Source organism: Rana temporaria, chromosome 2 (assembly GCF_905171775.1).
Source record: "Rana temporaria chromosome 2, aRanTem1.1, whole genome shotgun sequence".
NCBI lineage: Eukaryota > Metazoa > Chordata > Amphibia > Anura > Ranidae > Rana > Rana temporaria.
In genome coordinates this window covers 28,764,722-28,781,818 of record NC_053490.1, presented here as the reverse complement: position 1 = coordinate 28,781,818, position 17,097 = coordinate 28,764,722, and the positions used below count along the sequence as shown (strand labels likewise).

Here is a 17,097-nt window from a genome sequence, read left to right as displayed (position 1 = left end):
TAAGTCGTCCGTGAATAGGGCTGGACGTAATTTACGTCCACGTCGAAACCAATACGTCCTTGCAGAGTACTTTGCCGCAATGCACACTGGGATATGTACACGGACGGCACATGCGCCGTTGGTAAATTAACCTAAAACACGCCCCCTCAGCCTAATTTGAATTAGGCGTGCTTACGCCGGCCGCATTTACGCTACGCCGACGTAACTTAGCAAGCAAGTACTTTGTGAATACAGTACTTGCCTAGCTAACTTACGGCGGCGTAGTGTAAATACGATACGCTACGCCGCCGCAAAGATGCGGCGGGCTACTTGAATCCAGCTATAAGTGTATATTGATTGGTTTGCACAAAAGTTATAGGGGGTAGATTTATGGCACTTTTTTATATATATTTTTTTTATTAGTAATGGCGTTGACTTTTATTGTGATTACGACATTATGGCGGACACATTGGACACCTTTGACACTATTTTGGGACCATTGTCATTTATACAGCGATCAGTGCTATAAAAATGCACTGATTACTGTGCAAATGACACTGGCAGGGAAGGGGTTAAACACTAGGGGGTGAGGAAGGGGTTAAGTGTGTCCTAGGGAGTGATTCTAACTGTGTGGGGGATGGGCTACAAGTGACACGACATTGATCACTGCTCCCGATGATAGGGAGCAGTAGATCACTGTCCTCACTAGGCAGAACAGGGAAATGCCTTGGCCCAGATTCACGTAGAATCGGGCAAATCTGCGGCGGCGTAACATATGACATTTACGTTACGCCGCCACAAGTTTTACGGGCAAGTGCTTGATTCACAAAGCACTTGCCTGTAAAAATGCGGCGGCGTAGCGTAAATCCCCCGGCGCAAGCCTGCCTAATTCAAATGAACCGGGTAGGGGGCGTGGATCATTTAAATTAGGCGCGTTCCCGTGCCGAACGTACTGCGCATGCGCCGTCCCTAAAATTTCCCGACGTGCATTGCGCTAAATGACGTCGCAAGGACGTCATTGGTTTTGGCGTGAACGTAAATGGCGTCCAGCCCCATTCACAGACGAGTTACGCAAACAACGTAATATTTTCAAATTTCGACGTCCATACTTAACATTGGCTGTGCCTCCTAATAGCAGGAGCAACGTTACGACGAAAACGACTTACGCAAACGACGTAAAAAACTACCGCCGGGCACACGTACGTTTGTGAATCGGCGTAAGTAGGTAATATGCATACTCTACGCTGAAAACTACGGGAGCGCCACCTAGCGGCCAGCGTGAGAATGCACCCTAAGATACGACGGCGTAAGAGACTTATGCCAGTCGTATCTTAGGCTAATGACGGCGTATCTAGCTTTCTAAATACAGAAAGTAGATACGCCGGCGCAGATTTGAATTTACGTGGCGTATCTATGGATACGCCGGCGTAAATTCTATCTGAATCTACCCCCTTGTTTACAAAGTCATCTCCCCGTTCTGCCGCTCCGTGAGACGATCGCAGGAAACCAGCGGATATCGAGTCCGCGGGACCCGCGGGCACACTCGCCGAGCACACGCACGCGCGCCCCCGCACGGCAGCAGATTCTAAGGAACGTACAGGTTTCCAAATGTCATTGGACTGAAAATATTTGTCACTTTTTGGAAAATAAGGGTACTTATCCTGGTGTGTTCGCTATGTAAATTGAGCCTTATGTACCGTGCGTTATAACGAGGGATACGCGGTGACAGTGAGGTTTTCCCTTGAATGTTGTGAGCTTATTGGTGACATTTTGCTTGCATTTTCAGGGAGACTTGCGTGGAACATGTACGCGCATCGCCGAATGTGTGTTGGGCAAGGATGACGATTGGCAGATTGGTAAAACAAAGATCTTCTTAAAGGTATTTAAACAGTGAAAACGTTGATTCCTAAACAGACTTATTTCACATGGCAATGCAGGGAGTATTGGAGAGATAGATAGCTAGATTCAGAGAGAGTTACGCCGGCGTATCAGTAGATACACCGTCGTAACTCTGAATCTACGCCGTCGTAAATGTAAGCGTATCCTGGAAACCAGATACGCTTAAATTAGGCTAAGATACGATAAGTCTCCTACGAAGTCCATGCAGTTCAACCAATAGTAGCTTACCAAGCTGCTTATATACTGTCCAGATACTGAACAATGTTTGTTGCACACAGTCCTGGGTCATGGCCTTCTATTTTCTACTTTCAGCAGCCGCTAGGCAGCAATTGATCATACAGTCCATCGGAAAAGGTAGGCTGCATTCACACCTGAGCGTCGGTCATTTGGTCTTTTTTTCCGGTGTTTTGTCGCGCGTATTCATGCTTATTTGCGCGTTTGCATACAGCGTCGTCCGACGTTTTTGTACTTCAATGTTTTTTATTTTAGCCAATAGGAAAAATGATCATCTTTTCATCACTTGTTGCTATGTTGGTAGATTTTTTTAATCTTCTGCCTGGGTGAAATGTTCTATTGATTAATGCGAAGAAACGCCCGTAGCAAACGCTCGTTGTCGCGCAAGTCGCTTGAATCGAGCGTTTCCATTACTTTCTATGGGAAATGGAAACGCTCAAAAACGCCCAAACCGCCCGATATTGATTGAATGAATGAATGAATGAATGAAAAACTTATAAAGCGCGGCGCATGCGAACTGAATCGCTTCTGGGCGCTAGTTGTTCGTGTCTCATGACATCGAAAGAGCAGAGTTTTGATCCGTCTTCTGAAAGTCAGGTGGTTTTCCTTCAACCGAACGCTGGTTGGTAAAGCGTTCCATAGTCTAGGACCCTGAAAAGCAAACCTTCTTTCTCCTTTGGACTTGTATTTGGTTTTTGGTACCCTGACCAGATTTTGGTCGGTGGATCGCAGAACGCGATTCGAATTGTGAGGTTCTATCTTGTCGCAAAGATATTGCGGAGCCTTCCCATGGATGCACTTATGTGTCAGGCAGAGTGCTTTAAAAGCAATTCTGTCTTTTACTGGCAGCCAGTGAAGGGATCTCAGCGAAGGTGAGATTGATTCCCATGTTTTTTTCCCAGTCACCAGTCTGGCGATTGATTGATTGATTTAATAGATTTATAATGCGCCAAATACTGACCCGTCAGGGCAGTGTCTAAGCGCAGAAAACATAACTGGAAATAGATAAATCAAGTCAGGGAGGGAAAGAAATAGAAGGAAAAGAAAAAAAGAGAGCAAAAAAACAAAAACAGAAAAACTAAGAAACAGATCACCAGGAAACAACAGGTAGAACTAACAAGACTCGGCCTGCTTTTTCTCCAAAAAACATGTTTTTTGCCTTTTACGAAAGGCCATAATAGAGGGGAGAGACCGAATGGAAACAGGGAGACTATTCCATAGAGCTGTTGCTCTCACAGAAAAGAGTCTGCCCCTAAAGGTAAGCAAACGGGCAGATGGGCAAGTGACAAGACCAGCTGTTAAAGGGGTGGTTCACCCTAAAAACTACTTTTTTTTATTACACTGCCCCCCCACATTACAATACGATTAAGGCTATTATTTTTTTGATGCTGTACATACCTCTGTACAGCATATTCACCCGTGGCATCCGGGTTGCGAGTCCCGCGGGAGTGGGCGTTCCTAACATGTCTGTGATTGACGTTTTGCCCAAAAACGAGCTCCCCCCGTCGCGTAAGCCGCGTCACGATTGGTGAAAGGAGCCGAACGGCGATGCGCATGCGCAGTATAGCGCCGACTCGCCGTTCGGCTCCTTTCGCCAACCGTGACGCGGCTTACGCGACGGGGGGGAGCTCGTTTTTGGGCAAAACGTCAATCACAGACATGTTAGGAATGCCCACTCCCGCGGGACTCGCAACCCGGATGCCACGGGTGAATATGCTGTACAAAGGTATGTACAGCATCAAAAAAAAAATAATAGCCTTAATCGTATTGTAATGTGGGGGGCCAGTGTAATAAAAAAAAGTAGTTTTTAGGGTGAACCACCCCTTTAATGATCTGAGTGCTCGTGCAGGGGCATATCGCGTTATCAAGGAATTCAGATATTGCGGGCCCGCAATTAGCAAGGCGACAAATTGCTAAGGTGTGAATGCAGCCTAAGTGTATTCCCTCTTCTTTAATACATATCCTTTTACATACAAAGTGACCCTGGGCTGACAGATCACTCTTTTTCTCTTTGCCAAACCATTGCTTGGTTTGAGCCATCAACAAGCACTTCAAGGTATGGGGGAGCATGTGGTCTCCTCCCCTTACTCCCAGGATGCAATGCTCAGGTTGGAATGGCCAATCACCAGGCCGGAACAGAACACTGTCGCATGGGGAAAGAAGTGAAATAATTGAGGCTGTGTAAGCTCCAACACAGAGCTTGCACAGGGTTTGGACATGCAACTTGGAGTAGTGTGGGTGAAAGTAAATATCAGGAGTTGGAGGCTTGTTCTTTTTACAGAGCCTGTTACTTTTTCTTAAAAAATTGTTAGCAATCTGGTGGCCAATCTTCCTTCTGGTGCCCGCATTCATTTTTTCTTTATTCAAATAAGTGAAAATCAGTGCTGTATTAGAGGAAACGGGGGCTTTTCACATCCATATCTGGTCTTCTCACCACCTCTGTGCCAGCAAGGCCACTTTTAATTGGGTAATAAGGGTGTATTATTTGATTATAGGCTCATGACTGCAATAATAACTGTAAACTTGTCCTAGATTTAATCTGTAAACTCTCTGCCAACCATATGGATGGCTAATGCCCACTGATCTCCTTTTGGCTGCCAGAATATTTAGTCCTGACTACAGGGTTCGAGTAGGGTGACCACGTGTCCCGGATTGTCACGCATTCTGCAGGTCTGTCTCGGGCACCTTCACACTGGCACAATACAGTGTCCCGGAATGTAACTGACACAGGTCTTAGCATGAACCCCTCAGAGCTTAAGATGTGACACCCCCCAAATAGTGAAGAACTACAGGTCCCAGCATAAATCTGTGAAATCTATGGGATCGCACCCTTAGATCTCGCGGGTTCATGCTGGGAGTTTCATATTTTTGGGGGGTCACATCTTTAGATATCAGGGGTTCCTGCTGGGATTGGTAGTCCTTTACTTTGGGGGTGTGTGACCTCCCCGAAAGTTAAGGACTACAGGGTCCCAGCATGACCCCCCCCCCCCCAGAGCTGAAGATGTGAGACCCCCCCGCCCCCCAAATAGTGAAGAACTACAGGTCCCAAAATAAACCTGTGAAATCTATGGGATCACACTCTTAGATCTCATGCTGGGTGGTGTAGTCCTTAAAATTTGGGGGGGGGTCACATCTTTAGATATTAGGGCCGGATTCAGATAGAATGCTCTATCTATCTGTGGGCTTTGGGCGCAAGTTCTGTATGCAGAAAGAACTTGCGCCCTTAGTTACGACGGCGTAACGTATGTGTGGCTGCTTAAGCTCGCCTAATTCAAATAGGGATGTTGGGGGCGTGTTTTATTTAAATTTAAGATGACCCCGCGTTTTTGAAGTTTTTTTTGAACGGCGCATGCGCCGTCCGTGAAATATCCCGGTGTGCATTGCTCCAAAGTACGCCGCAAGGACGTATTGGATTCGACGTGAACGTAAATGACGTCCAGCCCTATTCGCGAACGACTTACGCAAACGAAGTAAACTTTTCAAAACTCGGCGCGGGAACGACGTCCATACTTAACATTAGCTACGCCTCATATAGCAGGGGTAACTATACGCCGAAAAAAGCCTAACGTAAACTACGTAAAAAAATGCGTCGGCGGGACGTACGTTTCTGAATCGGCGTAAATACCTAATTAGCATATTCCTTGCAGAACTATACGGAAGCGCCACCTAGCGGCCAGCGTAAATATGCAGCCTAAGATACGACGGTGTAAGACACTTACACCGGTCGGATCTTAGGGAAATCTATGCGTAACTAATTCTCTGAATCAGGCGCATAGATACGACGGCCCGCACTCAGAGATACGACGGCGTATCAGGAGATACGCCGTCGTATCACCTATCTGAATCCGGGCCTAGGAGTTCGTGCTGGGACTTTTAGTCCTTCAATTTGTGGGATGTAACCCCCAAACGTGAAGCACTACAGGTCCCACCATGAACCCTTTAGAGCTGAATATGTGACCCCCCAACCAGTGAAGAACTACAGGTCCCAGGATGAACCAGTGAAATCTATGGGGTCACAAAAAAAGGTATAACATTTTTCAGGGGGGGGGTGTCCCTGAATGGCAGTTTGGAAATGTGGTCACCCTAGGTTCGAGGCCAATGTGGCTCCAGGGAGAAATAAAGTAATTTGGTGTCTGGGTTTAAGTCTGGAGAAGCTGGGGGATGTACACGTACAGTAGACGGTGAACATGGGCTTTTCCCAGGGCTTTTTTTCAGGGGGAATTCGGGGGAACTCAGTTCCACCACCTCTGGCTCAGACCCTTTGGTGCCTGCTCACCACAATCACTTGTAAACACAGAAGTCTGGTTTCTGTGTTTACAAGTGACAGCTCTGCACTCTGTATGTAACCTCCTGAACTCTGCATTCTGTATGAAATGCAATCCTGGTATTTAATGCCCCTTTAAGACCCTTCTACTGTTTGTGAAATATGAACGGGGTCGTGGTTGAGTTCCTGCACCTATTTTCTGAGAAAAAAAGCTCTGGCTTTTCCTATACAAACAGTCTTTACTTTTACTTTTGCTCCCTCACTCATCTGTTTGCCCAGGACAGCAAAGTGATATATCTTGTACTTCTAAGTATGGGTAGCATGTTACTCACTCCCCTTCCTCCCAAGTGACAGTGCAGGTGTTTGATGATTGGCCAGTTAGGCAGCCAGCACCATCACATTGGAATATGAAGAGAGTACTCAGACCTGTAAGTCCTTATTACGACTTCGAGCCTACACAGGGCTGCTTCTTTTAAAGTAGAGGGGGGGGGGTTGGATCAAAGTTGTTGAGCGGGGGGGGGGGGGGGAGTGCGCTGAGCATCAAAGTTGTTGAGCGGAGGGGGGGTGACCGGATCAAAGTTGATGAGCGGGGGGGGATCCGAGATTTACCGCGTATCCCGGGACCGCAGGATTTACCGCGAATCACGGTAATCGCGGGGGGTGCCGCAATTACGCGGGACAATAGCGCTGATCGTGGGCCAGCGGGATTTACCGCAAATCGCGGGACATTCCCGCGAAATCCTGGACGGTTGGGAGGTATGTTGTTGAGGTGACATCACTGAGCCTCACTACAGGCTCCAGGAAACTGAGGATCCCAAATCTCATGAGAATGCAGTTCTATGCAAAGCTTGGAGCATCTTCTCAAAAGATTTAGGATCTGTAGCTTTCCAAGGACCATGGTAGTGGGATATCACTGGAACCTGCAGGGTACAGCTAGAAGCTGGGGTGTAAGGGGAGTGTTATTTTGCTATTTCACTCTGATCTTTTATGTTTGCATTGTTTTAAGTTAGTTTTTATACAAGGAGGTGGTGCAAGATCAGTGGACTACACAGTTTCATGCTAGTTTCACTTTAAACTGAACATGTTGCTTTGGCATGCATATGTAGGCAGGTGCAGTCTATATTCTGCACAGCAGGTGGCGCTTGACAGCAGTGACAATGCAGAGGGGAGAGGAAGTTGGGAGAAGCTGTGTTTCTCTGTGATTTCCTCCATCACTCGGGCAGTGGTCTGATTGGGTGCACATGCCCCTTGTGACCCTGGTGGCCATCTTAGGTTAAGCAGAGTCTATTGAATACTCTGACCACTGTGTTTGCCGCGCTTTATGTAAGTGGAAAGGTACCCTGTCTGACGGGAGCAATGGCAACAATAGGGAGAAGTTCCTGTGGATTGGAAAGAGAGCAGGGCCTATGTCTACCTACAAGGAGGCTTTCCTGTTGCCGGCCAGGCCACACTTTGCTCCTCGTTGCAGGCTCTGTTGGGGGTCTTCTCTCGGCTGTCGATTGAGGTAGAGTTGTAAGTGGCACCGGAGAGGTGAGCCTCCCCACTGGGCCTGTTTGAGTTCTTAACCCGTAAATTGTGATTGGACTGTCTTCCACACCACCCTGTACCTACCCAACATGCAGATAAAGCAAAGGTTCACGTTGAGGTCAATTTAATTGCGGTAATACAGATGTTTTACTGTGAATTATTGCAACATGCTGTACTAAATGATTACTGCGAGTTGCAGTGCTACTTAACTGGAATCGCACCCCAAGTCACCTTGCATACGCACCTTAACACAGGTATGTTGCCGCACATTCAAAGTGCTGAAAATAAAGGCACCGCAATGCATCATAATCATAATTTACTATGTGATGCAATCATTTGCAGTAAAACACACGCATTACCGCAATGCACAGATGTGTAGCTGGACTGAAAATGAAGCCGTTCCTTACCTATGATGTCTATTTGGTAATACACTGCAGAGGTGTAATGGGGACCTAAAGGCAGAGTTGGGATCCTCATTTGACCCTGGTGATAGACATGTAGCGACTGGTTACTTTGAAGTACCGGTGCTATTTAAATATAGAGGGAGATCAGAGTGTAGTTAAACTCTGATCCAAATTGTTATGCTTAAAACAGGGTCTCTGTCTCCGCTTGGCTGTGCTGTGGGCTCATTCTGTTGTACTGGGGTGTTCTTCCCACCCTTGTGCAGTAGATGGCAGCAGTGGAGTCAAGGTTTGGGTGCTCTTCCCTAGCAGCCAATCAGGAGGGTGTAGCCTCGCTGTGCATGCTGGGGGAGGGTATTTATGGGACAGACACCCACCTTTAGGGTGGCCACATCACGGTGCCCCGGCGTTATGGCCTACCTGGCTGGGGCGTGCGTGCCATGCGGTGTTCCTGGTTCCGGGGCCATGTTGGCCCGGAACATCTGAGCAGCAACGGGGACCCAGTGAGCGACTGGGTTCCCACCTTTGAGGATCCCAAGCTGTATTTGCTGTTCGGTGGGGAGTCCATCTGAGGAGCGCCAATGAGAGGCTGGCGAACCAAAAGGATTTCGACAAACTACCGGGGATCAAGGTAGCCGGACACTGATTGATCACCTGTCAGTCGATACCTGGGCGACATTAACCACTTAACCCCCGGACCATATTGCTGGTCAAAGACCAGAGCACTTTTTGCGATTCAGCACTGCGTCGCTTTAACTGCCAATTACGCGGTCATGCGACATGGCTCCCAAACAAAATTGGCATTTTCCCACAAATAGAGCTTTCTTTTGGTGGTATTTGATCACCTCTGCGGTTTTTAGTTTTTGCGCTATAAACAAAAATAGAGCGACAATTGAATTATAATTTCCTCAGTTTAGGCCGATACGTATTTTTCTACATATTTTTCGTAAAAAAAAATCGCAATAAGCGTTTATTGATTGGTTCGCGCAAAAGTTATAGCGTTTACAAAATAGGGGGTATTTTTTGTCATTTTTATTAATATTTTTTTTTTACTAGTAATGGCGGCGATCAGCAATTTTTTTTCCAGTAATGCGACATTATGGCGGACATTTCGGACACTTTTGACACATTTTTGGAACCATTGGCATTTTTATAGCGATCAGTGCTATAAAAATGCATTGGATTACTATAAAAATGCCACTGGCAGGGAAGGGGTTAACACTAGGGGCGGGGAAGGGCTTAAGTATGTTCCCTGGGTGTGTTCTAACTGTAGGGGGGGTGGACTCACTAGGGGAAACACTGATCTTCTGTTCATACATTGTATGAAGAGAGGATCAGCATTTCTCCCCCTGACAGGACAGGGAGCTGTGTGTTTACACACACAGCTTCCAGTCCTCACTCTGTAACGAGCGATCGCGTGTGCCCGGCGGCGATCGCGCCCGCCGGTCACGCGCACGGGAGTCGGGCTCTCGCGCAGGGGAGTCGACCTGCCGCTGTATAACTGCCATTCAGGAGGGTCTGTGGCAGAGACTTTATCCTACAAATGTTCGAGTGATACTCCGTCTGCCAGGTCAGTGAGAGAGGCCTGTCCGGGTACACTAAGCCCACTCAGGCAAGAGTGTTACGGAAAGTGTTACATATGGGAACAGGACTGTTCCACATAGTACGCCTGAATTTGCTCTTCTCCGTCTTCCTGCAAACTCTATTGCCGTGTACACACCATCACTTTATGTGATGAAAAAAAACGTCGTTTTTAAAAACGTCACTTTAAATGACCGTGTGTGGGGGAAAACGTTGTTTTATGTCTTGTGAAAAACGACAAAAAAAAATTGAAGCATGCTTCAATTTTATGTGTCGCTTTTCAAAACTTTGTTTTTTACTTCACAGAAATTGACCGTGTGTACCAAAAAACAACGTTTTTTCACCCGCGCATGCCCAGAAGCTAGTTATGAAGCGAGCTTCAATGGAAAAACGTGGTGAGAACGTAACCTCGCTTTGCTAGAACATTGTGAGAAAAACGATGGTGTGTAGGCAACTTCGTCTTTGAAAATTGAAGTTTCAAAAACGTCATTTTTTACTTCACAGAAAATGTCGTTTTTTTTCATCACATAAAGTGATGGTGTGTACGGGGCATATCCCTTTCACCACCAGTTCATTGTTTTACCCGGCTGGGTAATAAAGAGCACAGAAAAGACACTTGTTGCGGACATCTTTTACTATTGCTATATTCTCCGTTCACCCCTGGGAATTCGGAAGAGCCACGAGGTTAATGTGCCACCCAAAACAACCAGCAGCTCCTCTGGGGGTAGTGCTACAGACATCATACAAGGCATTTTCCACCATGGTTTAAGCAGTATGGGCCAGATTCACAGCCGAGATACGACGGAGTATCTCAGATACTCCGTCGTATCTCTCAGAGTATCTATGCGACTGATTCATAGAATCAGTTACGCATAGATAGCCAGAAGATCCGACAGGTGTAATTGTTTTACACTGTCGGATCTTAGGATGCAGTACCGCGGCCGCCGCTGGGGGGAGTTTGCGTCATAAACCAGCGTCGGGTATGCAAATTAGGAGTTACGGCGATCCACAACGGTTTTTCACGTTCGCTACGTCGCTGCTAGTCTAGTTTCCCGTCGCAAAGTTAGTCGTCGTTTTTGGTGCCCTAACTTTACACAGCACACGTATGTGCTGTATAAAGTATGGCCGTCGTTCGAAATGTAAAAATGTTTGCTTCGTAAGACGTCCGGGAATACGAAAGTACGCTATGCACGTCGCCGTTCGAAAAAATGACGTCACTTCGCGCAAAGCACGGCGGGAAATTCAAAAGGGAGCATGCGCAGTAGGTCCGGCGCGGGAGCGGGCCTAATTTAAATGGCACACGCCCCTTTGAATTACGCGGGCTTACGCCAAAGGCCGCCGGCGTAGGTTTTCATTGCAAGTGCTTTGTGAATCAGGCACTTGCGATGAAAACTTGCGGCGGTGTAACGTATCTGCGATACGTTACGCCGCCGCACTTCTACGTGAATCTGGCCCTCAGGTCTTATTGGAAAAAGTATAAATGGGCCCTAAACGTAACCAGTAGACTCCAGCTCGCGTGTCTGTTAAACTGGCCCGTGCAAGAAACACGTTGGCATCACTTTCCCATATCCCAGCTGCCCATGAAGCTGACAGAAAGCCCTTATATGACATCCTATTGTGCTCCGGGGGCCTCTCCAATGTCTTTTATCAGATGCGGCATCTGTCAGTCCTAGAGGAAACTCCTGCAGGAAATGGAGGTTTCCCAAACGGGAAATAGAGAGAACAGCTGGCTGGACATTCCATGGGCTGCGAATAAACAGGAGGGGTCCGGACATAACAGGCTATCAAATTATTCCTACTCCAAGAACAGGATCGAGATCAGATAAATATTTATAGAATGGGTTACTTTCTAATCACGGCTAGAGATTGCTACCCCCTTGTCGGTGCGTTCTGGAATGACAGGGGAGCTAAAGCTTCACACTGGATTACTGCACAGAAGAAATAAATAAAGCCCACACCTAGATTCAAGGAAGAATACACAGGGCCGGATTCAGATACATTGGAGTATCTTTCGGCACGGCGTAACGTATCTCAGATACGTTACGTCGCCGTAAATTAGGGCGCAAGTTCCGTATGCAGAAAGAACTTGCGCCCTTAGTTACGGCGGCGTAACGTCTGTGGTTCGGCGTAAGCCCGCCTAATTCAAATGGGGATGATGTGGGCGTGTTTTATTTAAATGAATGGTGACCCCGCGTATTTTACGTTTTTTTACGAACGGCGCATGCGCCGTTCATGAAAGAATCCCAGTGCGCATGCTCGAAATTACGCTGCAAATCGTCATTGCTTTAGACGTGAACGTAACTTACGTACAGCCCTATTCGCGAACGACTTACGCAAACAACGTAAAATTTTCAAAACTCGACGCGGGAACGACGTCCATACTTAACATAGGATACCCCTCATATAGCAGGGGTAACTTTACGCTGGAAAAAGCCTAACGTAAACGACGTAACAAAATGCTCTGGGCGGACGTGCGTTTCTGAATCGGCATATCTACCTAATTAGCATATTCATCGCGTAAATATACGGAAGCGCCACCTAGCGGCCAGCGTAAATATGCAGCCTAAGATACGACGGTGTAAGACACTTACACCGGTCAGATCTCAGGGAAATTCTGGCGTATCTAGCTTTCTGAATACAGAAAGAAGATACGCCGGCGCTTCGTAGTACTTACGCGGCGTATCAATAGATACGCCGGCGTAAAGGCTATCTGAATCCGGGCCACAGATCTCAAATGTGTTTACACGGTATTGGCTTATACTGGAGTTCATGGGGTCACCTGTATGAAAATGTCTGACATACAGTAATGTTAGTTGGTGTCAGTGTTATCCTAGGCCAGATCTTTAAGGATCAAGTTAAGATTTTTTCCCCAGCCTTCACCCTATAAGGGATGAGCTTTTTTTTTTGCTGTAAGCGGTTCCATTCTGCTATGGACACCAATAAATTAGTAAAGGCTTAGCATTCCTTAACTGCCCCTCTCACAGTGGTAGGAAAAGTTTGGATCCTTGTTGGGTAGGGTTTAATGCAAAGAGCCTTGGAGCTAGGCAATGAAAGCCCAGGAGAGTGGGGACTTTACCTCTCAATGAACTGAATGTTCCTGGTGTTGGCAGGGCCAGATTTGCTCTCCCTGCCACCCCAAGGCCAGGTTCCGCAATGCACCTCCTTCCCGCCAATCGAACCCCCCCCCCCCCCCAAATCAACGGAGAATGGGCTGCACGGTTAGTTTAATTTTTTTTTAACTTTTTTATCACTTTTTTATTTTTTTTGTAGCTTGTCGCTTACTTTTTTTTATTTTTGTATAATTTTCTTATTATATTCCTTATTATTTTTCTTATTCTTTACATTTTTATTTTATTAATTTAATTATTATTTCTTATTATTTATTTATTTTTTATCATTTTTTTTCACTTAACTTTTTTGCTATCCCACAGGAGAAAACAATTCCCTGTGTGATAGCAATTGGAGGTGACATGTTCTCTTTATTGACCCTGTCACCTCCAAAACATGAATCCTAGCACTGTGCTAGACAGACTCGGTGGCTGGGGGGAGGACGGAGTCCCAAAGACAGAGCCAGCAGAGAGAGGTATGTGGGGTGGGCGGACAGGAGCACACATTTTACAAGTGATTTTGGCGACATCGCCGCAATCACTTGTTAACGAGTTCGATTTCCTCTCACTTCCTGTTTGGCTATGGGACAGGAAGTAAAGGGAAATCTCTGCAATGGGGCAGGGATGGTAAAAAATTAGAAGAGACAGCCCCCCACCACCCCCCACAGTTGCAGAATGCCAACCGCCCACATACTGGAAGCAGTGCGGCCGATTTATGGGGGCGCTAAACTAATTTGCCTAACAGTGTAGTGCAAGCCGGCGGGGACACTGTCTGTGCTGCCCCCCTGCAAAGTGCTGCCCTAGGCCTGGGCCTTGTTGGCCTAGGCCAGGATACAGCATTGGTCGGGGGATTCCATGCCACTGCCGCCCCTTGGCGCCCTGCCGCTCCAAGGCCTGGCCTCAGTGGCCTTGTGGGAAATCCAGGCCTGGGTGTTGGCTCATACCAACCCACAGATCCTTTTATTCTAGTGCAGGGGTCTCCAAACTTTCTAAATAAAAGGCCAGTTTACTGTCCTTCAGACTTTAGGCAAGCCGGACTAGGGCCAATGGGGCTAGAAAATGTCTCGGCATCCAGTGGGAGTAAACAATGCCCTATTTTTGGTGTCAGTGGAGGAATAGTGCCCAATTTTTTGGTGTCAGTTGGAGGTATAGTGCCCCATAGTGGATGTCAATGAAAGGAATTCTGCCCCATTGTTGCTGTCAGTGGGGGAAACGGTGCCCCATTATTGGTGCTAGTGGGGTGAATAGTGGCCCATCATCGGTATCAATGGAAGGAGTTGTGACCCAATCATGGGTGTCAATGGAAGTAATTGTGCATCATCATCTGTGTCAGTGGAAGGAAATGTGCCCCTTTGATGGTGCCAGTGGTAGGAATAGTGTCACATTGTTGGTGTCAGCATCAGGAATTATGCCCTATTGTTGGTGTCAGATGGAATAGTGCCCCAAGGGCCTAATGAAGGCCGCATCTGGCCCCTGGGACACAGTTTGGAGACCACTGTTTTTGTGCATGGAAAATAGAATTCATTTACAGTATTTGGGCCTAAAGCCGCGTACACACGACAATTTTTAATGTCCTAGAAAAAACAAAGTTTTTCTCGACGTGATTTTCGTCAAGCCTGCCTCGCATACACACGATCGTGAAAAATAAATATAATGAAGAAATGGTACAGTAACTGCGCTATGGGGAAGGGGTAAAAGGAAAGGGGGAGGGGAAGGAACAAACAGGGGACCGTGACTGGACTCCACAATACAAATATGTGTATATAAAAGTGCGGTAACAAACACTTATAATATATATAAGGGTTAACAGTAAAGACTCATAATATAAATCCTGATATATGCATAAAACCCAAAATGCATGAAAATGGTGCAGAAAAAATAATATAATATAAAGAATATAATATAAATATTAGTGTATATATGTAGAAAAAAAAATGCTCTAGTAAAGCGCGGTGACGTACAACACATACGACGGCACTATAAAGGGGAAGTTCCATTCGGATGGCGCCACCCTTTGGGCTGCTTTTGCTGATTTTGTGTTAGTAAAAATTTGGTTTTCAGTCTTCGTGCTTTTCAGTCTGTTACAGTGTTTTACCAGAACGAGCGCTCCCGTCTCATAACTTGCTTCTGAACATGCGCGTTTTTTCCCCATCGTTAAAGCCCACACACGACCGTTTTTCACGACGTGAAAAATGACAAGAAAAATTTGAGCATGTTCTAAATTTTTTAATGCCCATTTTTCACATCGAGAAAAATGCTCTGGAGCCTACACACGATCGTTTTTAACCACTTAAGACCCGGACCAAAATGCAGCTAAAGGACCTTGCCCCTTTTTGCGATTCGGCACTGCATCGCTTTAACTGACAATTGCGCGGTCGTGCGACGTGGCTCCCAAACAAAATTGGCGTCCTTTTTTTCCCACAAATAGAGCTTTCTTTTGGTGGTATTTGATCACCTCTGCGTTTTTTTTTTTTTTGCGCTATAAACAAAAATAGAGCGACAATTTTGAAAAAGATGCAATATTTTTTACTTTTTGCTATAATAAATATCCCCCAAAAATATATATAAAAACATTTATTTTTTACTCAGTTTAGGCCGATACGTATTCTTCTACCTATTTTTGGTAAAAAAATCGCAATAAGCGTTTATCGGTTGGTTTGCGCAAAATTTATAGCGTTTACAAAATAGGGGGTAGTTTTATTGCATTTTTATTCATTTTTTTTTATTTTTTACTACTAATGGCGGCGATCAGCGTTTTTTTTTTCGTGACTGCGACATTATGACGGACACTTCGGACAATTTTGACACATTTTTGGGACCATTGTAATTGTCACAGGAAAAAATGCATTTAAAATGCATTGGGCTAGATTCAAGTAGCCTGCCGTAAGTTTGTGTGGGCGTAGCGTATTTTATTTACACTACGCCGCCGCAACTTACACGGGCAAGTGCAGTATTCACAAAGCTCCTTAAGTTGCGGCGGCGTAGCGTAAATGGGGACGGCGTAAGCGCGCCTAATTCAAATGAGTATGAGGGGGGCGTGTTTTATTTAAATGGGTGGTGACCCAACGTGATTGACGTTTTTCCTGAACGGCGCATGCGCCGTACATGGAATTTCCCAGTGTGCATTGCTCCAAAGTACGCTGCAAGAACGTCATTGGTTTCGACGTGAACGTAAATTACGTCCAGCCCTATTCGCGAACGACTTACGCAAACGACGTAAAAAATTAAAAATTTGACGCGGGAACGACGTCCATACTTAACATTGCGTATGCCTCATAATAGCAGGAGCAACGTTACGCAGAAAAAGCCTAACGTAAACGATGTAAAAAAATAGCGGGCTCTCCCCGTTCTTTAGCTCCGGGGACCGATCCCGGGTCTCCAGCAGCGATCGGGTCCGCTGGTCCCGAGGTCCCGGTCACGGAGCCCAGCCATGCCATTCTGCCGACGTATATGTGCAGGAGGCGGTGCTTAAGGGGTTAATGACCATTTAAAAAAATGACATTTTTCACGTCATGAAAAACGGTCGTGTGTACGCGGCATTACAGACAGGTTTTCCTTCATGAAGTTTTTTTAAAGGACTTCTTTGTGTGTTTGAATTCTTGTTCTGGCAACGCCCACTCTTCTCACTTCCTGTCCTGCTGTCACGGCCTGTCAGAGGGACAGGAAGTGAGGTCAACTCACCCAAACAGGGTGGTTAGAGCTAGCAATAAATACTTAACGTACTCACTTTATCAATGTCTATCCAAAAGAACATTTTAAATGGAATTAGAAGTATTCCTGTATCTTGGATAAATACTTGCCTTCTTCTAGCGTGCTTTTCCCATTGAAAACGACGATGTGGCACTATTCCTTAATCTGACACCAACAATAGGGATCTATTCCTTCCACTGACACCAATGATGGGGCACTATTCCTTCCACTGACACCAATGATGGGACACTATTCCTTCCACTGACACCAATGATGGGGCAATATTCCTCCCACTGACACCAATGATGGGGCACTATTCCTCCCACTGATACCAATGATATAGAACTATTCCTTCCACTGACACCAAGGATGGGTCACTATTTCTCCCACTAAGACCAATGCTGGGACACTATTC

At 46.2% G+C, this 17,097-nt stretch overlaps 1 protein-coding gene across 1 annotated transcript in view; it reads left to right on the top strand.

Moving 5' to 3' along the window:
- Positions 1–17,097, top strand: part of MYO7A (myosin VIIA) — a 304,325-nt gene that overhangs the window by 123,673 nt on the left and 163,555 nt on the right. Inside the window, exon 17 of the mRNA XM_040339989.1 lies at positions 1,766–1,858. Coding sequence (XP_040195923.1) covers positions 1,766–1,858 — 93 coding nt within the window. The remainder of the gene's footprint in view (positions 1–1,765; positions 1,859–17,097) is intronic.